The sequence below is a fragment of the Taeniopygia guttata genome, chromosome 4, assembly GCF_048771995.1.
Source record: "Taeniopygia guttata chromosome 4, bTaeGut7.mat, whole genome shotgun sequence".
Taxonomy (NCBI): Eukaryota; Metazoa; Chordata; class Aves; order Passeriformes; family Estrildidae; genus Taeniopygia; species Taeniopygia guttata.
The window spans coordinates 68,245,224-68,272,395 of record NC_133028.1 but is presented as its reverse complement, the minus strand read 5'-3'; the positions used below and the strand labels follow the sequence as shown (position 1 = coordinate 68,272,395).

Genomic DNA, 27,172 nt, shown 5'->3' with positions numbered 1-27,172 from the left:
GCTGAAATGTGCAGTCCCATGTGACATGCTACCTTTAAAGGGAAAATGTCCATCTGTGATTCCTAAGCATTGTGTTCTGTTTGTGACTTGCTTCAGTTCTCCAGTGTTTTGTTCTGTTCAATATCCATTTTCTGCTAGTCCTTGCTGAAATGAAATATTACCAGCAGGCAGTTATGGCATAATGGGAATTATCTGCAGCCACCTTCCTGTATATTGATTGCCAGATTAGACAAATATTTCACCACAGTATGTTTACAGTATCTTCATGTACCTTTAATTTAAATTAATAATTTTTAGAGCTCTTGTTTTTAACCAAAGCTACATACCCAGCAGCATTTGCAACACCTTTGCTTTGCATGGAAATAACTTGCCTTACATGAATTGTACGTATGTGTCTAGTGTGACTGTCTGTGACTTTGGGTTGCCATACATTACATTTTTTAAAACTCTGAAATCACTTCTAAGTTGATTCACAGTTTTTTCTTATTATCTCTCCTTTTCTTCTCTGTCTTCTCTTTCCTCAGTCAGTTCATTAGTTGTCAATGAGGATGTTCCAAGGAAAAGGACCATGCCTCTTAAAACAAAAGCCTGTTTGTTTCATTGTGTAGGTGTGAAATCCCCTTAGATGAAATGCCGGTTTGCAGCTGATTCAGATCTCTACATATTTGATCATATTTTAGATTAATGCAGAATTACTTTTTGCTTTTTATTTTGGTCATTAAGAAAAACAAAACTGTTAACCCGATGTTACTCTGACAGTTTGCTAACACTGGCTTTCTCTTAGAGGAAATCGACTTTCAATCAGTTCTAATGCTTTCCCCCTTTTTTTCTTGTTTTTCTTTTTATTTGAACATTGATCTGTAACATCTGAACAATCTTGAGATGCCTCTCTTTGTGTAACTTCACTGTGTTTCTTCTGGTTTTGATTTGAAATTTTGTTGTTGTTATTTTGGTTTTTTTTTTAGTGGTGTCCTGGTTTGGTTTGTTCCAGCTTTGATACTGTATGTGTGATTGTGCTCTAGAGATAAAGTGAAGCAAGTTATTTCCTGCCATTTTCCTTTTCAGTTGTTTTTTTTTTTTTCCCGTCCCCCGTTAGCTTTGCTTTGCTCTTGTACCCTCAGATCTTGTGGATCCACCATTCCTGGCCCATTTTGTTGACCTTCCTACCACTACAGCCAAAGACTGTCATTTTCAGTCCTGATTACATTTTCCAATCTCTATTTTTGATTTCCATTTTACTTTCAATGTTTTTCATTCGCATCAAAGATGACGAGACAGAATCTACAGAAACATCTGTCCTGAAAAGCCATCTGGTTAATGAAGTCCCTGTACTAGCCAGTCCAGACTTGTTGTCTGAAGTTTCTGAGATGAAACAAGATCTGATCAAAATGACTGCCATCCTGACAAGTGACCCTTCTGATAAATCAGGCTCCATTAAGGTGAAAGATCTTGAAAAGTCTGCTGAAGAAGAGCCAGGAGAACCTTTTGAAATAGTTGAAAGAGTGAAAGAGGACTTAGAAAAAGTAAATGAAATTCTGAGAGGCGAATCCTACACTAGAGAAGAACATGGTTTGCAGAAGTCCCTTTCCAGACAAGAACCCTTAGAAGAAGAATGGATCATTGTCAGCGATGAAGAAATTGAAGAGGCCAGGAGAAACGCTCCGTCAGAAGTCAAAGAGCCGAGCCACGTAGAAGTCAGGGTGGACAAAGGGACAACAAAAAAAGGGGAGCCAGACATGACAGGAGTGGTGGATTACCTCGCAGAGGATTTAAAAACACACGTTTCTCTTCATGAGGGAAAGCCACAGGCCTTACAAGAGGAGGTAGTAGAAGAGAAATTCAAACCTGTAGTAGTAAGCAGGGATTCTGAAAAAAAAGGAAAAGAATCTACAAAAACTGGGAAACCAAGTTCACAGGAGCAACAGAAGGCAGCCTCAGAAGTTAAAAAGCCCCTTAGGGCAAAACTACGAGAAAAGCCAAAGCCAAAGGAAGGCAAGGTGCACAGCAGCGGAGAGAAACTGAGACTGCCTAAGCTCACTACAGACGAGGCACCAGCTGGGGAGCCTGGCCTAAAGGTGACAGGTGCTCCAGAGCCTAAAGCTGTGTCTCCTGTTATCGAGGAAACTCCCATTGGCTCAATAAAAGATAAAGTGAAAGCTCTTCAGAAACGAGTAGAAGATGAGCAAAAAGTACGATCAAAACTGCCTGTCAGAGTCCAGGCAAAAGAAGGTCCTGCTGAGAAGGCACCTAAAAAACCAGTGCAAGTCAAAAAGCCAGTAGCACATAAAGCCCAGCCCCCCGTCTCACCTTCGTCTAAGACAGAGAGACTCGAAGAGACCATGTCCGTTCGGGAACTAATGAAAGCCTTCCAGTCAGGGCAAGACCCGTCCAAGAATATTTCTGGACTCTTTGAACACAAATCTGTCAAGCAGAAGCAACAGGCCCCTGAGAAGGAAACTCCCCGCAAGAAAACAATTCCTTTGCAGAGTGAAGCAAAGCGAACGTCAAACCTCAAGACGGACAAACAGAAGGAAAAACCAAGCATGGTCTCAAAAGCAGAAAAAGAGCCACAATCAAAGAAAGGAAAAACTCAGATTCCCACCATCGAAACTGCCAAAAAAGGTAGTGGCAAAGACCAAGGAAAAGAGCAGAGCAGCAAAAAGCCAACCCAACCTCTCCCTCCGGTAATGACTGCTGAAAGTGCCAAAGAAATGGCAGCTGGGAAGGGCAGGACTTCTGATGATCAGGGAGATCTTGACTTCCAGATCAGCCCTGACAGGAAAACCTCAACAGACTTTTCTGATGTCATTAAAGAAGAACTGGAGGATAATGACAAGTACAAACAGTTCCGACACCTCTCAGTGACAGAGGCGGGAGAGGTTAACTTGGAGCAAGTACTGACCAGTCCTTTTGGTGCTGCTTTTCCCACAGAGTATGGGAAAGACGGATTCCTTCCTGCTCTTTCTCTGCAAAGTGCTGCTCTTGATGGAAGCTCAGAGAGTCTTAAACACGAAGGTGTGGCTGACTCTCCAGGCAGCCTGCTTGACGGAACCCCTCAGATCAGCTCGGAGGAAAGTTACAAGCATGAGGGTCTGGCAGAGACTCCCGAAACAAGCCCAGAAAGCCTTTCATTCTCACCAAAGAAAACTGATGGGCAAATTGAAGACGCTAAAGGAGCGCCTCAAGTACACACAACAGCAGAAACACGTTCTACGAAGGAACTCTCCTCAAAGGCAGATGAAAAAGGTATTACTGAGAGGCAGCTAGATGCTGTTACTGAGACTAGTGAGTCTCATTCTGACCATTTATCAGAAGAGCACGTACCTCCAGCCTCTGAAGAAGAGGCTGATAAACTTAAAGAAAGTAGCTCAGCTTCCATTGTGAAAGATACTAGCAGGGATAAAGAATCCAGAACCACTGCACATTTCACTAAGTCTTCTGAAACACATGACACTGCTTTAGAGAAAGAAAAAGATGTAGCCTGTGAACGCCGTTTTACAGTTAGAAGTCCCCAGAAATTGGAACTTTCACTTGCTAGCCATGATAGTGAAGGCTTTAGCCCAGTTGCAGATGACTCTTTGACTATAAGTCATAAAGACTCCCTCGAAGCAAGTCCAGTGCTAGAAGATAACTCATCACACAAAACGCCCGACTCTTTGGAGCCCAGTCCTATGAAAGAGTCCCCCTGCCGCGATTCCCTTGAAAGCAGCCCCGTAGAACCAACAGTGAAGGCTTGTATTTTGGGGCAGGGTCCTCTTCCGTCTGTTCATAGCAAAGCAGAAGCCTGCCCAGAGCTGGCATCAGTGCGTTCCAGGATTCTCCGTGACCCTGAGGGAAGTGCTGATGATGACAGTCTAGAGCAAACATCCCTCGTGGAGAGTTCAGGGAAAAGCCCCGTTTCCCCCGAAACTCCTAGTTCAGAAGAAATTAGCTATGAAATCACACCTAAAATGGCAGACATACCAAAGTCAGCCACCATCCCCGAAGTCAACGAAGAACCAGAGGACGATTCAGAAAGTGAACCAAAGAAGAGATTCACTCCTGAAGAAGAGATGTTTAAAATGGTGACCAAAATCAAAATGTTTGATGAATTGGAACAAGAAGCAAAACAGAAGAGAGATTATAAAAGGAGTTGTAAGCAAGATGAATCTTCTGTGGTTGCCAATTCAGAAGCCTCAAGGGAGGCTGAAGCATCAGAGCCGACTGCTGTAGTAGAAAAAGGCATACCCACGCTGATGACACCTGCTGCTGAGTCTAGAAAGAGTTCTTCCTCTTCCGAAAGTGAGCCGGAATTGACTCGGCTCAAAAAAGAAGCCGACTCAGGCCTCTTAATGGAGCCTGTGATCCGAGTGCAGCCACCCTCACCATTACCATCTAGCATGGACTCCAGCTCTAGCCCTGATGAAGCAGGTTTCCAACCTATTGATTCCCAGCCGTGCTCTGTCAGGATAGGTGAGGTTAAAGCACGAGGCAAAGGTGACAAAGAGGAGCTGCTTATCCTTGGGCACAGCTGTAAGCCTTCCATGGGCACTTGTCCTTCCGATGGTTGTGAGTCAGCAGAAAGTGCGGAATCAAAGTGTTGTGATGGTACAGGTGACTGTGAGATGGTCAGTCCCGATGCCTCGGTCACACGATCTGGGTGTACTCCCTGTCACTCTGTTGGTGACAGCTCTCAAAAAGAGGTTGACGCTGAGTCTTCCGTAACAATGGGGCAGTGCGATGCTACCGAGAAAGGTGTCAAACCCGTGGCCCTGTTACCGTGCAGCGATCTCATTTCTACAGGAGCTGTGTCAGAAGAGGCAGATGGTCTTTCTCATGGACACAGTATCACCAAGTACTCTGTCCCATGTGACAGCAAACTAGCTGAAGGTGACACCACTGCCCATTTTGCTTCGGCAAGGGATTTGGGAAAAGCAGATACAGGCTGTGAGACATCTCACAGGGCTGCTCATACTGAGGAGCCCTTACCAGAGTATTCGTCCCTAACCACTGACACCGGGGAACTCAACAGCTGTGCAGCAGATGCTGATGATGGTAGTGCTCCGTATGTAGTGAGCCCTTATGAAAATGTGTCTTCTGGACATTTCTTCATTGACTCTGAAAGCGAGGTAGGATCTGGTAGAAGTCTGTTATCTAGGGAAACCTATTCTATTGCAGAAGGGAAAGATCAGACTGGTGAAGCTCTACTTAGCAGAGACATGGGTAGTGACTATTGCTCTTCAGAGGAAGTGTACATGGAAATGGAGCCAAAACCAGAGGATGGATTTCAGACAATATCACAAGGGTCACCGACCTCAGATTCAACAAAATTATCTGAATCTGCCCTTGAGGATATAGGAGATGAAACAGAGAAATTGGTGAGTCAGGTTGTCATCACCAGAACCGATGTGGATTCTGACATGTGGAGTGAAATACGTGAAGACGATGAAGCTTTTGAAGCTCGGGTGAAAGAAGAGGAGCAAAAGATATTTGGGTTGATGGTAGACAGGCGATCCCAAGGCACAACCCCTGACACGACACCGGCCAGGACACCCACCGAAGAAGGGACGCCACTCAGTGAACAAAATCCTTTTCTTTTTCAGGAAGGCAAGTTGTTTGAGATGACTAGAAGTGGAGCCATTGACATGACCAAAAGGAACTACCCAGATGAAAGCTTTCACTTCTTCCAGGTGGGGCAGGAGCCTCAGGAAGAAGTTTCTTTATGTGAAGAAGTGAAAGAAGTAGCAGAGGCAGAATCTTCAAAGCTGAAGGGGTCAGTGGATCCATTTGCACCTTCAGAGTCAGAGGAGTCAGATATACAAGAACAAGATGCATTGAAATATTCACCCCCATCACCTGAGTCTAGTGATAGATCTGAAGAAATGATGGGTGAAGGTGCCAGTGCAGGCACTGCAAAAGCAGATCTTAAATCCAGAATTCCAATTAAAATGGGTATTTCAGCTTCTTCAAAATCACCAAAGAAAGAAATTGCTGCCTCTGAAGCTGAGCCCCTCTCCAGAATGGAGACCGACACGGTTGATAGCAGTCAGGTGCCTTGCCCCATCTCTCCCGAGCAGTGTGCGGTAGAAGATGAATTAGATTTTTCCCAAGTCACTCAGTTGGTTACTTCTGAACAGGGTGAGGAGTCCCCAGACTCTTCCCCAGAGGAACAGAGATCTGTGATTGAAATCCCCACTGCTGTAATGGAGACTGTGCCTTCTTGTGAAAGCAAATCCAAAATCCCTGTAAGAACAGCTGCTGCCACATCGCAATCCTTGCAACAATCAGAAAATGAGAGCCTTTCCCCAGATGACTTCCTGGATAGTTTGCAGTGTGAAGGAAAAGATGACCAAGCAAAACCAAAGTCTAAAATTCCTGTGAAAACCGCTTTCCAAAAAGCCGAACCACAACACTCATATGCAGACACATCCGTCCACAAGCCAGAGTCGCCCAAAGCGCTCGACGTGACGAGCGCAGTCCCTGTGAAACCAGACAGCCGCAGTAAATCGGAATCTGACGCCAGTAGTCCCGTGGACCCAAAGACCAAACGTTCCATCAAAGCTAGGAGTTATGCTGAGGCAGAGGCAGAGGCTAGGGAGAGGGAGAGTGAGATGAAGTTTGAGCTAGACTCAGATGAGGCAACAACAGCAAGATCGAAGGTATTTTCTTCACGGTTGCCAGTTAAAAGCAGAAGTGCTACAGGCTCCCGCGGTGCTTTTAGTCCCACAAAAGAAAGTAAGGACCATTTTTTTGATCTTTACAAAAACTCCATAGAGTTTTTTGAAGAAATTAGTGACGAAGCTTCTAAATTAGTGGAAAGACTCACACAGTCAGAGAGAGAACAAGAATTAGTTTCAGATGACGAAAGTAGTAGTGCCCTAGAAGTTTCAGTTATTGAAAATGTGCCATCCAGTGATACTCAGCAGTCAGTTCCTGAAGACATCTTTGACATCAGACCCATTTGGGATGAGTCTGTAGAGACTCAGATTGAACGTATCCCTGACGAAAATGTCCATGACCGTACTGAAGGTATTTGCCAACGACTGGGATTCCCTGTGCGACGCATGTCATGAATTAAACTCTTTTGTTCTTTGTTTTCTTTGGGGTGTGTGTGTGTGCGTTTGTGCACAGGTGTAATGTGTGTGGCATTTTCTTTTCAGCTTTTAGTGGTTAGCTGTGGTTTTTTTTTTTTTCCCTTGTGAGCTGAATTTGGTTTTTTTGTCTTGTGTCTGTGTTCTTGTCTGTGAAATGATCTCAAGATTGCAAACCATAAATGCTTATGGGAAGTGTTACCTTAATAAGCAAAAACACTTCAAGAAATATGTATGGTTTTGTCATTAAACTGATTGCTTAGGTCATGCACGTTTTGGCTTTTGACTTTCCCTGGCCTTATTACTAGCTATTAATGTCTACTAACAATTAAATGATTAGGTGTCAATTAAAAGCGAGACAGGCAAATTTATAGACTTTTGAGTTGCTACATATGAGATCTGCAGTTTTAAATAATGAACCTTTTATGTTCCTTTTTTTTGACAGTCTCTGTCTGAAGAAAACTCTGAGTCACCAGTAACTCTTTTAGTACACATTTTCTGGTGCTTGGTTTTCCTCTTGCCTACTTGTGTGTTAGTACTGAGTAGCCCTAATGGAAATCAGGAGCCGGAATGACACGTGCATATCACGAACCCTAAGCAATTTCCTGATGCGCGATTCACATGTGCATTCAGGGAAAATCAAAACTCAAATTCTACCATCCTCAAATTAACTCTGGGGATGGGAGAAGCTGTCAGTCTCACCATTAGTGATGTGAACAAGGACTGACAAATGACCATCTGATTTTTCCTTGCCTTTGTTGTTGGTATTTTGTCTCACTCCCTGTCCAAAGGGGACATTAAAATTAACAGTATTTCAAATACAGACCATAATCTGACATGCTGTATGGACTGTTTGAACAAAACTTCCCTTACAGCACAAAGAACATGATCAGAAGCACTGGTCCCAATGAATTCTTCAACCCTGGCATTTACTAAGGAGGCATGGAAAACTATGGCTCTTGACTTAGTCAAAGTCTTCAACTGAACTTTACAATGAAGTTTTAGAATAAAATGCCCGGCCAAAATAGACATAGTAGGTGCTTCAGTCCTAGATTAGGTTTTCACATGAACGCCCGATTTCCAAATAGAAAACTAGATAGTTCTGTGTTTTTGAAAAACCAAGATTTTTGATTTCATTTTGAACCTAGGGATTTACAGGCCCCACTTGAGTTGCGCAGCCTGCCCACATTTAGATACAGCAGCTAGGAAAAACCAGCATTTTCCCTTCTTGGGCTCTCTTCCCTACGGAAATAGTTTTTTACTCACAAAAGGCAACTTCCAGCTCTCTTTGACCTTTAGATCAACAGGATGATCAGGAAAGGACAGAGGAAAGACTGGCCCACATCGCAGACCATCTTGGATTCAGCTGGACAGGTAAAGTGCACATTTTCTGCTCCAGTGAGAAAGGAGGGGAATGGTCCACACTCCTCTCATGTTTATTTTGGATGATTTTCTGATTATCTAAAGATGCTTTAGAAAAATATTTCAGAAGCTTATTTTGTTTGGGACACCAGGAGTCCTAAATGGGTTAACAAAGGAACCTGCTCTAAACAATCACTTTAATATGGTGGATTTAATCGACTTGAAGCAGCAAACAGTAGTGGGCACAAGTGAAAGTAACATGGAACGAGATGGAAATATTTTCTCAGGTTTTGGGGTTAAACCGTAATTCACAGACATTTACTTTTCTTTGACTGAAATTAGACCAGGGGAGTAGTAGTAGTATTAGCAGACCTCTTTACAGAGATGGATTTCTTTTTCAGAGCTAGCAAGAGAACTGGACTTCACAGAGGAGCAAATTCACCAGATCCGAATTGAAAACCCTAATTCTCTTCAAGACCAGAGCCACGCGCTCCTCAAATACTGGCTTGAAAGGGATGGGAAACATGCAACAGGTTTGTCTCCAGTCATTGTGTGTAACTGTCCCCAGTCTGCTAGCTGAGGTGACAAGTCTGTTGTAATCACGAAGAGAATTTGGGAAAATTTAGTCTACAGAAAGGATGACCATGGATTTTATTCAATGTTGTTTCTAGTCTTGTCTGTATAACACCACAACTCCACAAATTTGTTAAAAGGAAAAAAACCCCAGAGTGTTAGTTTTTATAGGCAGCTGTTTGGTTCTTTTAGATTTTATTTATGACATCAGTCAGTCTCCTATATATGCCCTTCCTATGGAGAAGGGAGGGAGTGTGCTTGATTCTTAACTGAGCTGCACGGTGTCCTTCCAATGGCACAGATACCAATCTGACCCAATGTCTCACGAAAATCAACCGCATGGACATCGTTCACCTGATGGAGACCAGCGGCATAGACCCCATGCAGGGCCACGGCACGCGCACGTACGCAGACACGGAGCAGTCCTTGGCACTGGATCACAGTGAAGGTAAGTGTCTCCTGACCCAAGCTGCCTAGGCTGCTCTCCAAGCATCACTCTGCTCTGAAGTGTTGGCCCAGGCTCATCTGTCAGCTCTCGTGACAGAGCACTGGAATCCCATTTTGAAAGCACTGACAATGTGGATGGATGCAAGCATGGCATTGCAAGGGTCACTTTTCACCAGGTAGAAGATCTGAGCTTTAGCTGATTCTTCAGAACCAAACACTGTGGCCAGCAATATTTGCCCAGTTTACCTTGGGTTTGGTTTTTTTGCTTATACAAGGGCTTTCATGAAAGTTCACAAGGTTGTATTAGAATTTGACCAAGATATAAAAAAGGGAAACTACTCCATGCTTTGACAAAAAACCCCTTTGGATTTGAGTATCCAGGATATTGTAATTCTGTTGGGATGCTATTGCATTTCTTAAGTTTGAAAATTCAGTGGATTAGATCCAGTAGGATGCAAACTGAAGAAACACCTCCAAATTATTTGGCATAAAATCCTCTTTTCCAGAAGTGACACTTTTGGGTGCCTTACTCAATATTGAAGCATAAGACAGCTGTGAAGGTCCCAGTCTTGAAGAGGATGTAGGAATAAAAGGATATTTGTTACAATTAGCATTCTCATATCACAGCCAAGTAGTTTTAGAATGTTAACTTTTGTCCAGCTCAAATTCAGTACAAGCTTTTCTGTTTCCCCCCAATTTATTCTTCAGAATTCACTAGGTTTCCAGTAACTATGGCACATAAACAACCTACTTCTTGCACCTAGCCCTATATGAAGGGTTTTCATCTTTTTTTGTACAGTTAATTTTTCCAGAAGCAGATAAGTAATGAATGTAGGGGGGGACAAGTCACTAAAATCTATCCTAATCAGCTGGAAAAAAAAAATCTGTGAATCTTCTTCTATACTTGGAGGGTTTCAAGCATAATTACTTGAGGTAAATTTCTGAGTAAGTGCTATTTTGCCTGTTACCATCCAAATCTGGCCATAGTAGTGGCAGTCTGGCATGCCTTGGGCTACTCCTGGAGACCAGGTGCCCTCCCACTCAAGGTTCAAGAACTTCCAGTCACATGTTGCGCCCGGATATTTTCAATGCACACTGAGCACAAGAAGGACTTCTGCGTTCTGGCCAGACTTGTAAGGATATTTCTCATCTCTCTGTCTTGGCAAGGGTTTTCAGCACTGCAAGAGGAAGTGTACAGCTCGAGACACAAGCAAGAACAGCAGAGACTGTCTAAGGATGGCGAGCCAACCGAGCACCCCCCTCTGGTCTCTGAGGAAGACGTGTCTGTCAGTTATTCCCCGTTCCAGGACAGTACTCCCAGGAGCGAGGCAGAAGTGTCCATGGCTGAGCTTCTGAGGCAAGCACACAAGGAACAAGTAGAAGCTGAATTCTCAGGGAAACCCCAAGATGTGCCAGGGAAACCATCTGCTTCACAACAGGAATATTTGTAAGTGCCTCAAGACCAAGATGAAGCCATAGGGAGAGGGTTCTCTTTTCTCTGTGTACTAAGAGTATTTTACAGTTGCCTTTGAAACTTATGAATGCACTAGAATTTTCCTCCAGTTGTGGTTTTCACTTTTTAATCTATGTGGAGGAAGCCTTAAGGCTGAGGAGGGAAAGTCAGTCTGTCACTGTGAGCACAAAGCAATAACTGTGTCTAGTACATAGGAAAGAAAAATAGTTAATAGAGAAGTGAAGGGAGGTTTATGTATATGTTCAATCCTCATGTCGTGGATGACAAGTGGTGACATATTAATGAAAATAGTCCAAAAGGACCTCTTCTTCAGATTTAGGATGGCTTTCTCAATGGAGGCAAATTTTTTTCAATTTAATCATTACTTAAAAAACTCATAACTACCTATTAAGAACTGGGTTTTTAAAAGTGCATTTCAGATGTCCAAAGGAACAGAAACTAAGCATTACAGAGGCAAGGCACAAGTACTTACAGGAGTAACACATGATAGAGTACACATAGACGACCTGTGCAGCAAAAACTTGAATTCTGAGGTGGGACTGTCAGTGGGGTGAGTGCCATTTGGAATGGAATTTGAAATAGATGATGTTTATTTCTCCACAGCTTTCCTGATTATGTGCCCATGCTGAGACCTCTCGGCAGGGTAGAGTCAGGTATTAGTAAGCCAGCAAAATACCACGAATCCTTATCCAAAGAAGTGATTTTCCTGGAGGTGATTTGCTTTGATGTGGAGATGCAGCTACCAGCACTCAAAGGGCAGCTGAGCCCAGTAAATGGACTTAAGGGGATTCTTTTGCCAGGAGAGAGTGTGGAAGACAGAAAATACCATCTAGGAAAGCTTCTGTTGCAGTATTAGGCAAAAATACCAATGCTCCCTAAGGATTTGCATCAGGAAATTAATATCTTTGAGGAACAGAGAATACTTGTGAGACAATAGTGCCAACACTATATGAGAGTAAAGGTGACAAGTGACTTTCACTACACTGCAGGTCTAATTTGAACTAGGTGGAAAATCAGGAGAGATTTAAATAGGAATATGTAAGGAACATGCTCCAAGAGGAAATACACAACAATATTGAATGTAAATTTGCTGGAATTAGATGCATTTCCTTTATATATGTGTTACATAGTAACATATATAATAATAGGTTTAACTAACTTGGGGATTAATCAGCAATTAATCATGGATCATGGTTCAGCCATAAAGATACCATTACAAACAAAACCTGAGCCTCTACTAAATATCTGTTTGCTAAAGCTCCAGAATTCTGCATGAAAGTTGATTTTTCCACTTTGCAGCTGCACAGCTTGTGCTCAGTGTTGTAGGTGCCTCACATCTTTCTCTAGCAATCCAGGCTCTCCCACTAAAAAAATAAATGTCAGTATGTAGGGATGTGAGGGCACAAGTGAAAGCAAAGCTCTCTGAAATACTTTACAAATATCAGGTTTTGCAGGCTTCCATGGAAGGGTTGGAAATCCATTTGGAGATTTGCTTGGGAAGATGGGTGGCATTTCCAGACAGACTGCTCTGTAGTTCCTCTCAAGGGGTCTCTATTGCTAGACTTTGCCAAACAACAGAACAATATGAAGTCAGTGCCTAATGTTCCATTGCTGGAAATTGGGAAGCACTGCACGGTGGTAACTCACTTGAACCTGTAATTCACAGTGTCACAACTCCAGGAACAGAGCAGTCCGTGGGAGCTGGAAAAGCAGCGAGCGGAAAATCTGCACACTCCAGCAGGGCAAAGGGAGAGGCGCAGACAGCACACCCGCAGCCTCCATCCCCTGTGCAGAGGGGGGACTCTCCCATCATCCAAGAGCCTGAGGACCCCCAGCTCCACCAGGAAAGCCTCTCTCCAAGGAGATCCAGTCTTGTGATAGTGGAATCCACTGAGGAGCAGATGGAGAAGTCTGGAAGGGGCTTTGAAGAGGAATCTTTAGAAAAGGTAAATCATCAACTTTGCCTCAATGTAATTGACACAATAAACCAATTTTTATGACTCTCTCATTCCTTAAGATAAGAATATTTGTAATTAATTTGCATCTGGCACTGAGTTTTTCCTCCTTCCCTCTGTGGTTTAAAAGGTCAGGTAAAGGCTTTTCTCTTGAGGTTTTCAAAGTCAAAGCAAACCCCAGATCCCAAAGTCTACGTTGGTACTCCTGGTTCTGCTCTACCCTTTGTCCTTTGACCTGTGACAGTTACATCTCTGCCTCAGAGAGAGTGTGTCAGTAACAGGGGCAGAAACAAACTGAAACAGATGCAATGCGGACAAAGTAATAACAGTAAAACTCATAAAGAAAGGCAAGGCTAGCCCAGAGCAGCATGAGAAATGGTGTGAAAGGTCTCTAAAGTCAGTGAGATGGAAAAGAGACAGCAGCTGTGCATTGCAGAGTACCAAGGATGTACTGATAGAATGGTGTTTATGTAGCATACAGGCAGTAAAGAGATACAGCGGCAAGAGAGTGAAGAGGACATCAAAAGCTGTACAGGGTAGGTCTTGGGTTGTGTGAGACAAGGGGCTTCATGTCAGCAGAGAGGGGAAGACATCCACCAGCAAGGAAAGAGAGCAACCATATGGCTTTTAGTAGAGAATTAAAATTTCCTGGCAGATGAAAGTTTAAGAATAAACAGCTTGCTTTGCCTGTATTAAGTGGAAGAAAAGGAGAAGGCATCCTTCGGCAGGAAATTAGTTTTATAAGTCAAGTTAGAGTAGAGAAGGTGCAGTTGTAGTGAGGCAGAAATAGTTTCACCTTTGTGTTCACTAGAAACAAGGCCTTCTCCTTGCTATTTTTTTTCCCTTTTATGTTTTCATACTACAGCTATTTCCCAGCGGATTATTTTCAGCCTCTCTTTGCCTTCTGAGGTGTTTATTTAAACTTTTAATTCTTCCTTATGCAGGACAGACAAGTTCAACAGTTGTTACTTATTTTTCCTGATATTTCTGATCAGGAAAGCTACACTTTGTGATCAGCTGCTTCTGATCTTTCTGATCAGCCACTGCTACACTGTCCTCTTGTCAAAACTGTTCAGCCCTACTGAAGAGTTCTGCACTCTGTACTATCCCTGTGGAGGATTAAAAGGCTTTTGTATATTTTTCTGTGTAATTAACCCAGAAAGCATATGCAAAATGTAGGAATTGCAGAGCTCTGGTGCAGGAAGACAGAAGCTGTAGCTACTACTAGTACCACATACATATCCTGCTTCCATGCTTCCCCTAGGAGTTAGCAGAGGAGTTAGGTGGACTGGAGCTCAGCTCAGACGAGGATGAGATGGTCACTACCAGGGTCATTCGGCGCCGGGTGATTATTCAGGTACCGAGTGTTGAAAGATTGCACGAGCTTGTACTGCCTTAGGCCTGAGTTTGTGTTGCACCTCAAGCTGGGATACTCCCAAATAATGCATCTCCATTGGATAAACCTTAGGATTACAGTAACATTGCTAACCCCTCTCTAAACTCCATAGATGCCTTGGTAGGAGGAGGATGAAGGCTTGTCAGCCCCGTCTACAACAAGGTTAACTAACTTATCTTTGTCTGTGTGCTGTGGCATCACTTTTCTGTGCATGCCTTTCTAAGGATTTATTTGCAGAATAATTTTTTCCCTAACATTGCTGATTTTTTCCAATCCGTAACCAATTAACTCATGTTAAAGTGGCTTATTTCAAGACCCACATGAAGACCTTGCTTCACACAGCTTTGTTCTTTGTCATACAGGCTGATAGTATGCCTGAAATGCTACCAGAAACAGTCACAGAAGAGCAGTACACAGATGAACATGGCCACACGGTGGTAAAGAAGGTATTGTCAATTCTGCCTCTTGCTACCTTCTTCCTCTCCTGTAAAAGGAAGGAAAAATCATCCACAGAAATGCCAGACTTTCTGCTATGAAGGGGCATGATTTAAAGAGTAGAGAGTGGAAAGAATGAGAATTTCAGCTCATGAGAGATACCAAAGTTTGAACAATAATTTAGATTCTCAAAATGGTTCTGTTAGCGTGTACAACCTAACAGGATGTATTTTGTTAACTTTCATTTAAAGCCAAGGAAAATTCTGTATAGATCCACATATTTTAGAAAGAAGTTGTTTATTTCTTTTTAAAAAAACCCACAAAAAACCCACTCCACTGCAATCTTATCTGAGATGTTTGTTTGTTTGCTTGTCCTAATGAAAGCAATGGAAGACTGGGTCTTTAAGAGTCTGATAAACCCAGAGTCTAGATCTTCAAAATCATATCATGCTTAGAAAAACAAATCCTGCACAGCATGTAAGTGAAAGGGGAACTTCTGTGCTCTTTTCTTTATCTGACAACTTGGTGCTCAGGACTTGGCTGAGCTGGGACGGTGGCAAACCCCATCTTCTGTCTTCTGAGAAGACATCATGATCCCTTAGCTGGATAGGCTGTCTCTGGAGCCTGTTTGAATTCCTGCTGGAATAAACCACCGCAGCCAAAGATTCTTTGCTCTCGTTGCACAGAGGCAAGCATGAATGTTCTTACAGATAGGTCTGTGCCTTGAGCTGTGCCATGCAGAGGTTTGGGTGCACACCCATCCTTCTGAGCAGTTTTACATCTTGAACCCTGTTAATTCTCTTCTTGCTTTGGCCAGCCAGTGCCTCCAGAGCTTTAGCACCAGATGAGTCTCTTGAGTAGGTTTTGAGGAATAGAGCACAGCACCATCTATGCGGGTTCTTTCCTGCAGGACAAAATGCCCTTTGAATAGCAAATACTAGATAGAGAACAAAGGGGAATATTTTACTGCTATGGCTTTGGGGACTAAACTCCATTCCTTCAGGTCACTCGGAAGATCATCCGGCGATACGTTGCTCCAGATGGCATGGAAAAAGAGGAGGTGCTAATGCAGGGAACACCGCAAGCCCCCGTCACTGTGGAAGAGGGAGATGGTTATTCCAAAGTGCTGAAGCGAGTTGTGCTGAAGAGTGACAGTGAGCACTCAGAGGTAGGGTGTGCTTTGCCTACTGTGGCACAGAGCAGCAGCACCCCAGCAGGGTGCTTAGCCACTGCAGCTTAGTGTGCTCACTCTGCCACTCAGTCCTAGTACCCCATAGCAGTAAGTTCACCTTGCTGCTCTATTGTTGCTTTGAAGAGGCTAAAAACATCTATGACTTAAACAAGAATTGTTTCAGAGCCAGGTAATTAAAAATAAATACAGTCTGAAAAGGTAAGTGCCTTCCTCCTGTACTTTACTATCTGGCCATATGGCAATTGGATCAGCACAACTAAGTTGTGAGGAAGGGCCCAGAAGCTGGCAATGAGGGTGTGCTTTCAGCAGTGCTGGGTCAAAAGCAAGGTGCAGCAAGCAGTTATTGGAATTGCGAAAAACATCACTGATACTTTTGCTTGCAGGGATTAGTCATCAGAAGGAATTATTTAGGAGTCAAGTAACAAGAAAGAAGAATCCTGATTTTTCCCACCCTTTTTCTATTGGCCTTTTTTCTTCCTATTAATTTTTTCTATTTTCTTTTTTTTCCCCCATTTTCTCCATTTTTCCTTTTTCTAGTTTTCTTTTTTCCCCTATTTTTCCTTTTTCTTTTTGCCTCCTTTTTTTTTATTTTCCTTTTTTCTATTCTCCTCTTTCCCATTTTTTCCTCCTTTCCCCCCTTTTCTGTTTCCTTTTTTTCTTCATTTCCTTTTCCTGTTTTTCTTTTTTACTTATTTTTTTCCTTTTTTCTATTTTCCTATTTTTCTTTTTACCTTTCTTCCTTTCTGTTTTTTTTTCTTTTTCCTCTTTTTTATTTTTTTCTTTTTTCCTTCTATTATTTTTTTCCTTTTTTCCTTTTTTCTTTTTTTCTGTTTTCTATTTTCCTTTTTTCCCCCTTTGTTTTTCTTTTCTTTTACTTTCCAGTAAGCTGACGCTAATAGATCTACATTCTACCCTGTGGAGCCCATAGACACAGCAGTTAATTTGGCCAGTGGAACATCATGAAGTGTGGAATTCATCTCCATCTCACCTGTACTTTCTAACCTTGCAGGTGACCCTGTCTGAACCTGCCATTCTCTCTAGTGCCTCCAAATTCCAGTCCGAACCAGTGGAGGGCCGGAAAGTCAGCAAGGTCATAAAGACCACTGTAGTGCGTGGAGAGAGGACGGAGAAACACCTGGGGGATGCCAGCCTGGCTTCTGATCTTCCGTCAGCCAAAGAGGACTTCGAAGAGGTAAAAATAACTTTTATATATTACAGCAGTACAGCAAGTGGGGCCACAACCCCAGGGACAAAGTCTGTTCTCCTGAAAGGACCAAAACCGGTGGCCTAGAAGACTCAACAGGCAAGTCCTAAACTGAGGCTAACTCTGTTCTTATACTCAGCAATTTTAAACAATGTGGAGTGAAAGTTGGCATTGCAGAATTAGTTAACACACTTGCTGAGACTAAAAGAAAACATCATGGAGGTTTTATGTGAAATTCTTAGAAATCTCAGGTGTGAGTGCAGGTAAAGTTCATTCCTGTGTTATCACTGTGGAGGTAATTGTAGAAGTGGCTACAGTTAAGCCCCCACCCTGGGTAAAAGGATGGTTTCCTCCCCTGAATCCAGTCTCTTGTCCCCTTTTTTAGCATTTCTTAGAGGTTGAAAGAAATACTTAAAAACAGATAAATGGATAAAAGCTGTGCAGCAATAGGTGACATGGGTATGCAGTTTGGGTTTTGTGACCAGAAGTCCAAAGAAAAAGTCCCCTTTTTCTCACAGTCACAGAGGCCAAGCAAGGGGCAAGAACTGTCTGGTAAAAGTTCAAAGAGACAGCTTGGGAAGGAGCACTTAGCACCCAGGTACTGGCTCAGTAAATCCACAAGTCTGCAGCTGCTACTGTGACATGCTTTGGTACAATCATTGCTGATGAAACTGCCCTCTAGGAGACACTGCATGTCATGTGTCTGCAGGAGGGAGGGATGCAGTTGCTTCTTACAGATGCCTGTTCAGCATTTTCTCAGCATTGGGTTGTGTGAACATGAAAGACTAAGGTAGGAAGAGCCCCAGGTGTTTTGGATGTGTTGTAATTTGAAGTTTATGTTTTCGTTGGAGGCTTTGAGCTATACAGGTCACCACATGACAGTGCAAGTCCCTGCTTTGGTAGAGAAAGAAATCCAGAAAGAGGATGGATCAGTAATTAAAAGGTTTGGCTTGGCAAGCTGATGAAGTGTTACTGCAAATGAATTAACACAGTCACAGGAATGGATTGCAGTGAGTGCCTGCTAAGCTTCAGTTGCGGTGGTACTAAAGTAATGACTAACCTGGCAGCAGTGGTGGCGTACAGAACACTGAAATAAAACACTTTCCACACAACCTTGGTACAGGAGTTAATACAAAGGCTGGCATTTATTTTCTACAGTTTTATAAGTTTAGCATAGTTCTAATTGAATGGAGAATGAATGGATGGCTGGAGAATGGATAGAGATCAATAAATGAAGAATCAATGGAGAATTATTAGATGAGTGGAGAATGGATGCATGATGGGGAATGAATGTAGGGACGATTAATAATGGAGAATTAATGGATGGATGATGAATGTGTGGAGGATGCGGAATGAATGGATGATGAAGGGTTGATTACTAAATAGGTTATAGATGGAGAATGGATAATGGACAATGGATGAATGATGGTGATTGGGACAGATAGGTGATGGAGAATTAATGGCTGGATGGTGAATGACTGGATGACCAAGAACGAAAAGAGGATGAATAAATGGAGGGATGATTGATGGGATGAAGAATGATTGGAACATGACGAATTTATGAAGGGTTGGATGAATGTTGAATGAAGGCATGAAGGAATGGATGGGATGAATGAATGACTGGATGATGAAGAGTGGAGGAAGGGATGAATCAGTGGATGATGGAGAAGGAATGAAGAAAGGGAATGAGTGGATTGTGGATGACTGAAAGGATGAATGACTGGATAGGATGAATGAATGACAGAGAATGATGAACAAATGAATGATGGGATGCTGGTGATGAATGAAGGGATGATTGAATGTATAATGAAGAATTAATGGCTGGATGGTGAATGGCTGTGTGGATGACAGGGAAAAAAGAGATGATGAATAAATGGAGGGATGATAGATCAATAGGTCAATGGCTGGAGAATGGATGAATGATGAAGAATTATTAAATGGGTGGATGATGACAAATGAGTGAAAGATGGAGAATGAAGACACAGGTGAGGAATGACTGAATGAAAGGACAATGAATCGATGGATGAATGATAGAAAATAAAGGAAGGTCTTGATGAATGAACAATGGATGGATGATAGAGAATGGATCAATGGCAGGATCATGAACATTTAGCGCATTCCCCCTCACGGTATTTGCGCTTACTTTAGCGGTATTCGTTAGTGGTATTCACACTCACTCAGCAGTATTCATTAGGGGTATGTGCTAACGAGTTCGTCATCCGTTCTCCATACATCCCTCCTATCATCCAACCTCCAATCAGCAGCCACTCTCTCTACATCCATCCTCCATTCCTCATTCATCTTCCATTCTCCATACATCCTTTCAATCATCATCCACCTCTCCATACATCCATCCAATCACCAGCCAACTCTCTCCATTCATCCATTTCTCATTCATTCATTATCCAGTCTCCATACATGCATCCAATCATCAGCCACTCTCCTATGATCACCCAGCTCTGCATCCATTCTCCGTGCACTTTGATGCCTTTCTCTCTGGTTCTAGAAATAAGAGGTAAACACAGGGTGGGTAAATAGGGTTACCTTTATATGGGGATCCTTAGCTGGAAAACACAGAGGCTGCACACCCTCCATGATGCATGTAAAATTTTTCTTGATTTTGCAAATTACAAGAAAAGTAATACACAAGTCCCCAACTAAAGGCACACCCAGTTAAGTAATGCCCCCACCTCTGAAACCTTCTAACCCACCTCTCCTTGGATGGAGACTCAGCCCTGTTGATAAAAATACATCTCAAAGATCTGAATTCAACCTTGGTTTCTAAGGAATACCAAGATAGCACAGGGGCCCTGGAATTTGTTTTGTCTTTCTGCCTAAGAAAATACTGAAGATAGATTATAATAATAGGCTACAAACATATGTGTAAAGAATACAAATAATATGTAAAGTAAAAAGGGTAAAAATCCATAGGCATTGACTATTGCATCATACTTACACCTTGCTGTGCCTTCTTCTCCAGCATGTCTAACTCTGCCTTGGAAAAGCCTGAAAACCACGATTCTCTCACACCTCCAGAACTGTGGCCTTTCTAAGTCAGGTCTCTCATTTTTTTTGGTTCCAGGACAATACTAAGTAAAGCCAGCACACAGAAGAGGACTGTGATGAAGGACCGCTATGGAAAACATGTTCACATAGAAGAGCTGGAAGACACCCCAGAAGCACTCCCCAGGGATGACCTCCAGCATGACCTCCAGCAGCTTCTTAGGCACTTCTGCCAGGAGGATTGGCCACAGGAGACCAAGTGAGAAGCTGCCGCCCCTGCACAGCGCCATGTGACCCTTCCCATACGCAGTCGTCACTGCTGCTCCTACCTGTGCAGCTGCAGTGAAATCATTTCTCCCCATCCCAAGCTGCATTTTGTGCTGTTAAGATTTTTCACCCTGTAAGCTAATTTGTGACCAAAGATAGCATCCTTCAGGCAGGATGATTTATCCGCCATGCTGGCACCCTGTCAGCATCGCCACTTGTCCCTGTCCCTTTGCTCCGGCGCTCGCTTACTGACATGGCCCTTGCCAAGCAGACTTCATCGACAGGCCTCTTCCACTGACTGTGTACATGCACCGTACAAAGGAGTTGACGTATAAACTGTAAATAGCAGAGTATTTGAACTCACAAGACCGCAGAACACTCACTGCCTGTTGGCATTGTGGGTTACGAGGTGCAGTGACCCTGCGGAACGGCGACAGATCACGGCATGGCACCACCGGACCACAAACGCTGACTGACCCAGGAGGAAGCACTGCAGAGCTACCAAATACTAAGAGTTCCTGTTTAGAGATCCGCTCTTGGCAAAGGCTGCGTGAGTCAGGTAAAAGGCAGCTGTTCACATGAATCACAGCTGACTGTGGCCATTAATTGTGCAGACACCTTCGCATAGCCACCGAAACATTTCCAAAAGAAAAACAAAGAAAAACTTCCCCACTAGGTACCCAAGTTGCTAGCAGCTCTACCTGCGGCATGTTCGCATATGGTATTCAAGCCTATAGATCTGAACCTGTGGCGGGGCGTATTAAACAATCTTAACTCCAGTAGTTTCCTGTTTCCATCACTACTTAGCCGACCTCACAAACAGACTGGGGGTGCTTCCTGTTGGCCACTGCACTGTAGATAACTACGGGACAAAGACTTACCCACTATACAAGGAGAATAATTAATTCACCATGTTTTATCGAGATTGCCTCTTAGCTGATACACGCATGTGGCATTTGAAGGTCAAAACCAAACCCTCCTAGAACCATGTCAGCTTCTTGGCCCTCTTAGCACTGAGCGAGCAGTTTTTATCTTCTGATCAAGTGTTTTTTAAAGAACAAGTGCTCACAATCCTCGGTAGCCAGTTTCTGTTCATATTTTGTTATGTAACTATATATTATATATATATATTTCTAAACCGTCCCTCTGGAAACCACACTAGCATGTCTGCACTTTTATTTTCCACAAGGGGAACGTAGGGATCTAATGTTTTGGGTGTTCTATACCTTAATATTTAATGGAGGGAGCTCTGTAGGGTTTTAACATAACACGCATACACACAAACACACCAACTTAATGCTTTTAAATAGCTATTTCATTTTTTAATGAATAGACTCACCACCAGAGTAAAACCAACTGTCTCCTCTAGGAGCAATCTTTGTCCAAGCTTATCTGGCCTTCTACAATTGTAGGGTTCTTTGGTTCTGTTTTTTTTTAATGACTCACTCAGTGCTCAGAACAAGGGCACTTCCTCATTAAGGTAATGATGCCAAAAGCATAGAAACACCTCTGGAGTTCTGGCTTCCTGTGGGCAGAACCACGAGGTGCCGTGCTGACACTTTTTGGGCAGGCAAGAAAAGAAACTTAAAGGAAAAAGTGTTTTGGCAGCCAAATCGAATGAGACCCCTGATGAAACACCTCACAGTGCATCTTGGCTTCCTGACTGTCCGAGACAGAACAGGAGGGTCTTCAAGGATGGGGCTCTCAAGAAATGCATTTCTGTTGTGTTATTTGCGGTGCAGATGATGTTCTGTGTAACAGCATAATGGTTATTCACCTCTTATTTTGATTTTTTGCTGTGTTATCAGAGAACTTGAATACTGTGAGAAGAAGTGAATTTTAAGTTGACGAATCAGCATCTTGTTCCCATGGTGATAACACTAATTGAATATATCTATGAGGGCATGTATTAGTTAAAAATTAAAAAGATACAACACTAACAATACATAGCTGCAATGTGTACAATGGCTGATTTAACTAAATAAAAATGTACAAGTGTTAAATGTAGCAATGATGACTCGCTCACTTTTACTGCTGGTGTGGCGGGATGAGGGACAGTGCCTGTGCGCGGACCTCGGCAGCACCATCAGAGTCACAGTTCCTCTGTGTCCAGCTTGCTCGCTTGTCATAGACATAGCAATGCCTTGTCAAGGGCACGACCTAAGCCAGAAGCTGCTCTTTCCTCTCCTCCTCCTTTTCCAATGACAGACAAGTTAACAAGTTAACAAGTCCAGCAATCAAATCCAACTCAAACCTGCACATAGCAAGCCAACAACCCCACCTTAAAAGAAACTGCATGCCCCTCCAGCACACAACTCTCCTGCTGGCCTAAGGACAAGCGGAGAAAGCCAGATGGGGATAACTAATGGGGAATTACAGAGACGCATGTGCTCAGGTGAGCATCACTGCCTGTGCTGGACAGCATGGCAGTGCTGGGGAAATGGGAGACACAACAGAGATATGCTAGCACTGGTTTTTCTATGCTTTCAAATACCAACCTGATCAGTTCCATCCAAGAATGTCAGTACTCCCAGACAGAAACACTATTTTGCTGAAAGACAGTGGCCGCTTCTTCTTAATACATGAAGTAACTATCATTCCTCAAGTCACATTCATTTATTTTTTTTAACAAACAAGTCATTAAATTAAGGGACTGACTTTGCACTTGATATGCCCTCACAAGTAGCAGCAATAATTCAAGTACTAAGTTACTCTTGCTTTCCACCTTGAGAAGCAAAAAGGTTTATTTTTTAATTTCTGAACTACAAATTATATGAACCAGAGCCAGCCAAGCTTTTCTCTAGTCTGTGGGCTCTATGACCAGCAGAGAGCTATTTATTAAATTCCACCATCCCTGACAACCTTAGTGGTAGGCACCACCAAAGGTTGGTAGCTGTGTCCTTCCATAGATGACTTTATATTTTTACTTGACATTCCATAAAACTACACTACAAGTGCTGGAGCATCCTGTGGGCACTTCCTAGAACACATGGATTCACAATGCAGAATTCATTGAGCTGGAAAACACAGACTGAATTCTCTGCTGACAGGTCATACCATGGATAATCAGTGGATTTTGTAGCTATAAGCCATATACTCCGCACAGTACAGCCTATAACTTGAGGCCTTTGATAGTGGGCAACTTCCAAATCCAGGACATTTCCCTAAGGGAATAAACCCAAATGGCTTCACCTGTACCTTAAAACATTCACCATATCCCAGGTCTGACTCTGCAATTACTGCAAACACTTGGCATGGGAAGCAGCATTTGGGAACAGCCTGAAGCTACAACAGTTGTCAGGTCTCAAAATATCTGGTAAAGAGGTCACTGGCTGCGATTCTTGTCAGTGCGGTCAGTGCCAAAAGGAGCAGCTGTATCCTCAGCCTTTGCCGTGTTTTCCAGTCCCCTACACAGAGCTGGCTTGTCTCGCCAGGGCTAACCCTGTCCTCAGCTGTGGCAGCAGCCATAGGCACAGTCCCACTCTGCTTCCCACCTCTGCCATCAGGAGAGGATTGATTATACATCTAGGAGCCTACTGAGCATGGGGGGAGTTACTTGGGTCTCTGCAGGTAAAGGGAGTAAGGTGACCTATAATAAAACGCATTTCTGATGTACTGGAAGGGTGTGAAGAGTGACCCTCATTCTATGCACAACACTGAACTCGCAACTCGTTGCTTCAGCTGTTACAGTCACAGCCCAAACAAGGACACTCAGCCACACAACCACCCCCAGACAGGAAACTCGCTCACACCCCACCACAGACCTGACCCCATTTATCCCACTGAGCCAACAGGATATTTCCAGAGCACTCAATGCCTAGTGAGAACACCCATTTACTTCCAAAACCAAATTACTCCCTTTTCTCTCCTGCTTTCTGGATCTGCTCCACCAAATCAACATCCTTTTTGATCAATTAAATTGTGGTGGTTTTGTTGAGTTGTTTTGGGTTTTTTTTTAATAAATCCAACACCTCCTTTGTCTATTGACTAAATCAATGCCCAAGCAATCATCATGTGAGGTCCACCATAGCTGTTGCTGAGCTTAAGGCTAAAGCTGAGCTCACCTGTCACCTTGCCCCCCTATAATTAAATTTAAAAGAAATTCAAAAGAGCAAATAAACACAAATAAATATCTCAACCAAATTAATTAACTGGTGCTTCCTCTGCTTCTGTTGTTCCAGCAACTGGCTGACCATGAGGATTATCTTTTCCCCTTTGTAATATAATTTCAGATCTGTGTTGTTATGTCCACAGGACTCCAAGGAGCTGTCAGAATAACAGGATTAAAGTTAAAAAAAAAAAGTGCACACGAAAGCTTGCAGAAGTGCTACAAACCTGTCAAACTCCAGTGGTGCCCACAACAACCTCTTGCTTCATAAACCCCAGAAAGAAATATCAGAATTACATAATGAGTAAAATGGTGGGGTCTCCTAACATACCCCTTCCCAGAGCTTGTGGACATGCCTCCCCTTGAGTGGGATCTCCTCTCAAGGTTATTCCTCAAGGCTGAGAAATAAGATAGGCCCACAGTTGTTGGAATGGGTGAGCAATACTCATCTCTACTTACTAGCTTTAAAATCAGAATCCCTTCAGAAACAGTGTGCTATACTAGCAGCTCTAGCTACCCTCACTGTGCACGGAATCATTTTGATTAAGGTCTTTTAGTCTATTTATTACCATAATAAATAATGTTCTGTTTTATGTATATATATATGTGGCTCACCATCCTTAATCCTGCAGGGTAAAGCTTCAATTACACCTGCATAAGCCCTTGGACACAAACCATGGCCAAAGCCTGGATGTGCCTGCACCCAGACCCTTCCCTGAGGAAAACTTTAGAAAGCCTGGGGGCTTTCTAGAAGGGTCCAAGTTCTGGACCCTTCTCCACTAACCTCGGCCTGCAGGTCCTACTCTACAAACCCCAAAAGAAGATGTCAATTACAACATTTGCTCCAACGTTAACCTAAGTTCTGGAGACAACATGGGGAGAGCTACCTTGGAGACAGCCTGTTCCTTTTCAAGGTACACAGAAATAACTGTGAAGAAGAACTGTGAATATCTGCAGAAGCCCTGTGGCTTCAATTGGTGAGTTGCTGGCAGAGTCTTTCCAGCCACTCATCACAGGTAATGACACAGGCTGCACCCAGTCCTTCCTCCTCCATGGGATGCTGCCTTAGCTCCAAGTCACACAATATTAGACTGAAGGGAAACGGATCTAAAGAAATATGAATCGCACACATCTAAAGGACCGTTCCTTGAAATTATGCAAAGCAGTGAGTCAGTCCCAGCCTTTTTATCATGCACCAACACTCTAAGCTGTACAGTGAAAAGCCACTGGTACTAATCAGAAGGACCAAGCTGATAATATTGAGTATTAATCTAAGTCAGGACTAGCAGTAAGGACAAAATCCCCAGTCCTTCCTCACCCAGTCACCCTAAAAACGCAGAGAAAAACACAAGGAGCATCTGAAAGTGCCTATTTCTATTACTATCTCTAATGCTACAAGGAAAACACTAAAATACAGCTTAAAAGAGCAGGTTGAACATTTGTGAGGTCAGACAGAAATAACCTCCCAGTTTTCTCTGAGCACAACTCAGAGACTCGCACAAGACTCCTATTGAACACCACTAGAGTGCAGCAAACCATCAGTATTTCAAAGGAAAAAAAAAAAAACCAATAATACACCCACAAGTTTTTCTTTTTTGCAGTCAAATACTCCTCTTTTGGGACAGAACTTCCCATCCCTCATTCCAAGTTTTTGAATTTAAATAGCTTATGTATTTATATATACTCAGAGTGCTCCCATGTTGCCACTCTTCACCTGAATCTAAGGGTTGCAGCCCCAGAACAGGAGGACTTTGTGCTCTGATCTGTCTAGAACCACTGCTGCAAACCCTCTGGGGTTTGGGTTTTTCTGTAATAGTTTTGCGTTGGTGGGGTTTTTTTCCCCCTGGTATTTTCTTCCTAAGTCTGTAAAGCTCCCAAAAAGTTTTCCCCTTTTTAAATCCATTTGTTGTCACACAGGTATGTTCTCTGGTCAACAAAGAACATTTAAAAGAAATAAAAATGGGGAAAAGGTGAACAGTTTCTGCCCTCCTATTTCTACTGTAGCTGACCAAACCCAGAGAAGGTTGTAAAGGTAAGGCACCTGGGGGCTCAGCCCAACCTGATCCTTCAGAAAGTTTTATACCAAACCAAAACTGTTGCAGTTAAACTGTTTCACCAACCACCCTGGACTTAGAGATGCTGTATTGAAAGCACCATCTCTGTATTGAAAATCCTTGTTGATTGTAAAGTTCAAATACATTCCAAAGACTTTTTCTGTGGTTTTCTCCAACAGTAACAGCACTTATCTAGAGTTACATAAACTGAGAAGTACACAGAGAAACCATTAGCAGTTAAAGTTTGGGAGATCAGGTTAGAATTCCACAGATTTGATACTTCTCCCTTTGCAATACAAATCAACAGGCTAATTGTCAGTGGAGATTAAGAACACTTAATTGAGGATATTAGTTTCATTTCCCACAAAGCTATCTATCGTGGAAATAGAGTCATTAAAAAGCCCAGAAAATTAAGCATTACATAACTACATCCTTTGCAGGTACAAATTCAACTGATACTCACTCAAATGCCCCTTTTTCCTCATACACTTCTGCAGTATATGATAATTACATCTCCAGTACAAGGACATCACAACTATTCTAATAACATTTTTAGTTTCTCTGAGTTGGTTAGAACATGATCAGAACGGTTAACTAATCAATACAACTAAAAAACCAGTACCATATTTTTC

The 27,172-nt window shown here is 42.9% G+C and overlaps 1 protein-coding gene across 49 annotated transcripts in view; it reads left to right on the top strand.

Annotated features, from left to right (window-relative positions):
* ANK2 (ankyrin 2) overlaps nucleotides 1–22,385 on the top strand; it is a 185,088-nt gene extending 162,703 nt beyond the window's left edge. For 22 of the 49 annotated variants that reach the window (XM_030272114.4, XM_030272110.4, XM_072928871.1 and 19 more), the window contains 10 exons: nucleotides 8,370–8,444; nucleotides 8,834–8,965; nucleotides 9,307–9,453; nucleotides 10,620–10,899; nucleotides 12,593–12,872; nucleotides 14,640–14,723; nucleotides 15,716–15,880; nucleotides 16,914–17,096; nucleotides 17,960–18,051; nucleotides 20,191–20,532. In XM_030272114.4, coding sequence (XP_030127974.4) covers nucleotides 8,370–8,444; nucleotides 8,834–8,965; nucleotides 9,307–9,453; nucleotides 10,620–10,899; nucleotides 12,593–12,872; nucleotides 14,640–14,723; nucleotides 15,716–15,880; nucleotides 16,914–17,096; nucleotides 17,960–18,051; nucleotides 20,191–20,374 — 1,622 coding nt within the window. In that variant the 3' untranslated portion in view covers nucleotides 20,375–20,532. Of the gene's footprint in view, nucleotides 1–1,266; nucleotides 7,009–8,369; nucleotides 8,445–8,833; nucleotides 8,966–9,306; nucleotides 9,454–10,619; nucleotides 10,900–12,592; nucleotides 12,873–14,145; nucleotides 14,239–14,639; nucleotides 14,724–15,715; nucleotides 15,881–16,913; nucleotides 17,097–17,959; nucleotides 18,052–20,190 lie in introns of all 49 variants that reach the window. The other 27 variants (XM_072928854.1, XM_041716032.2, XM_072928848.1 and 24 more) reach the window with 8 other exon arrangements.
* The last annotated feature ends 4,787 nt before the right edge of the window (nucleotides 22,386–27,172 follow it).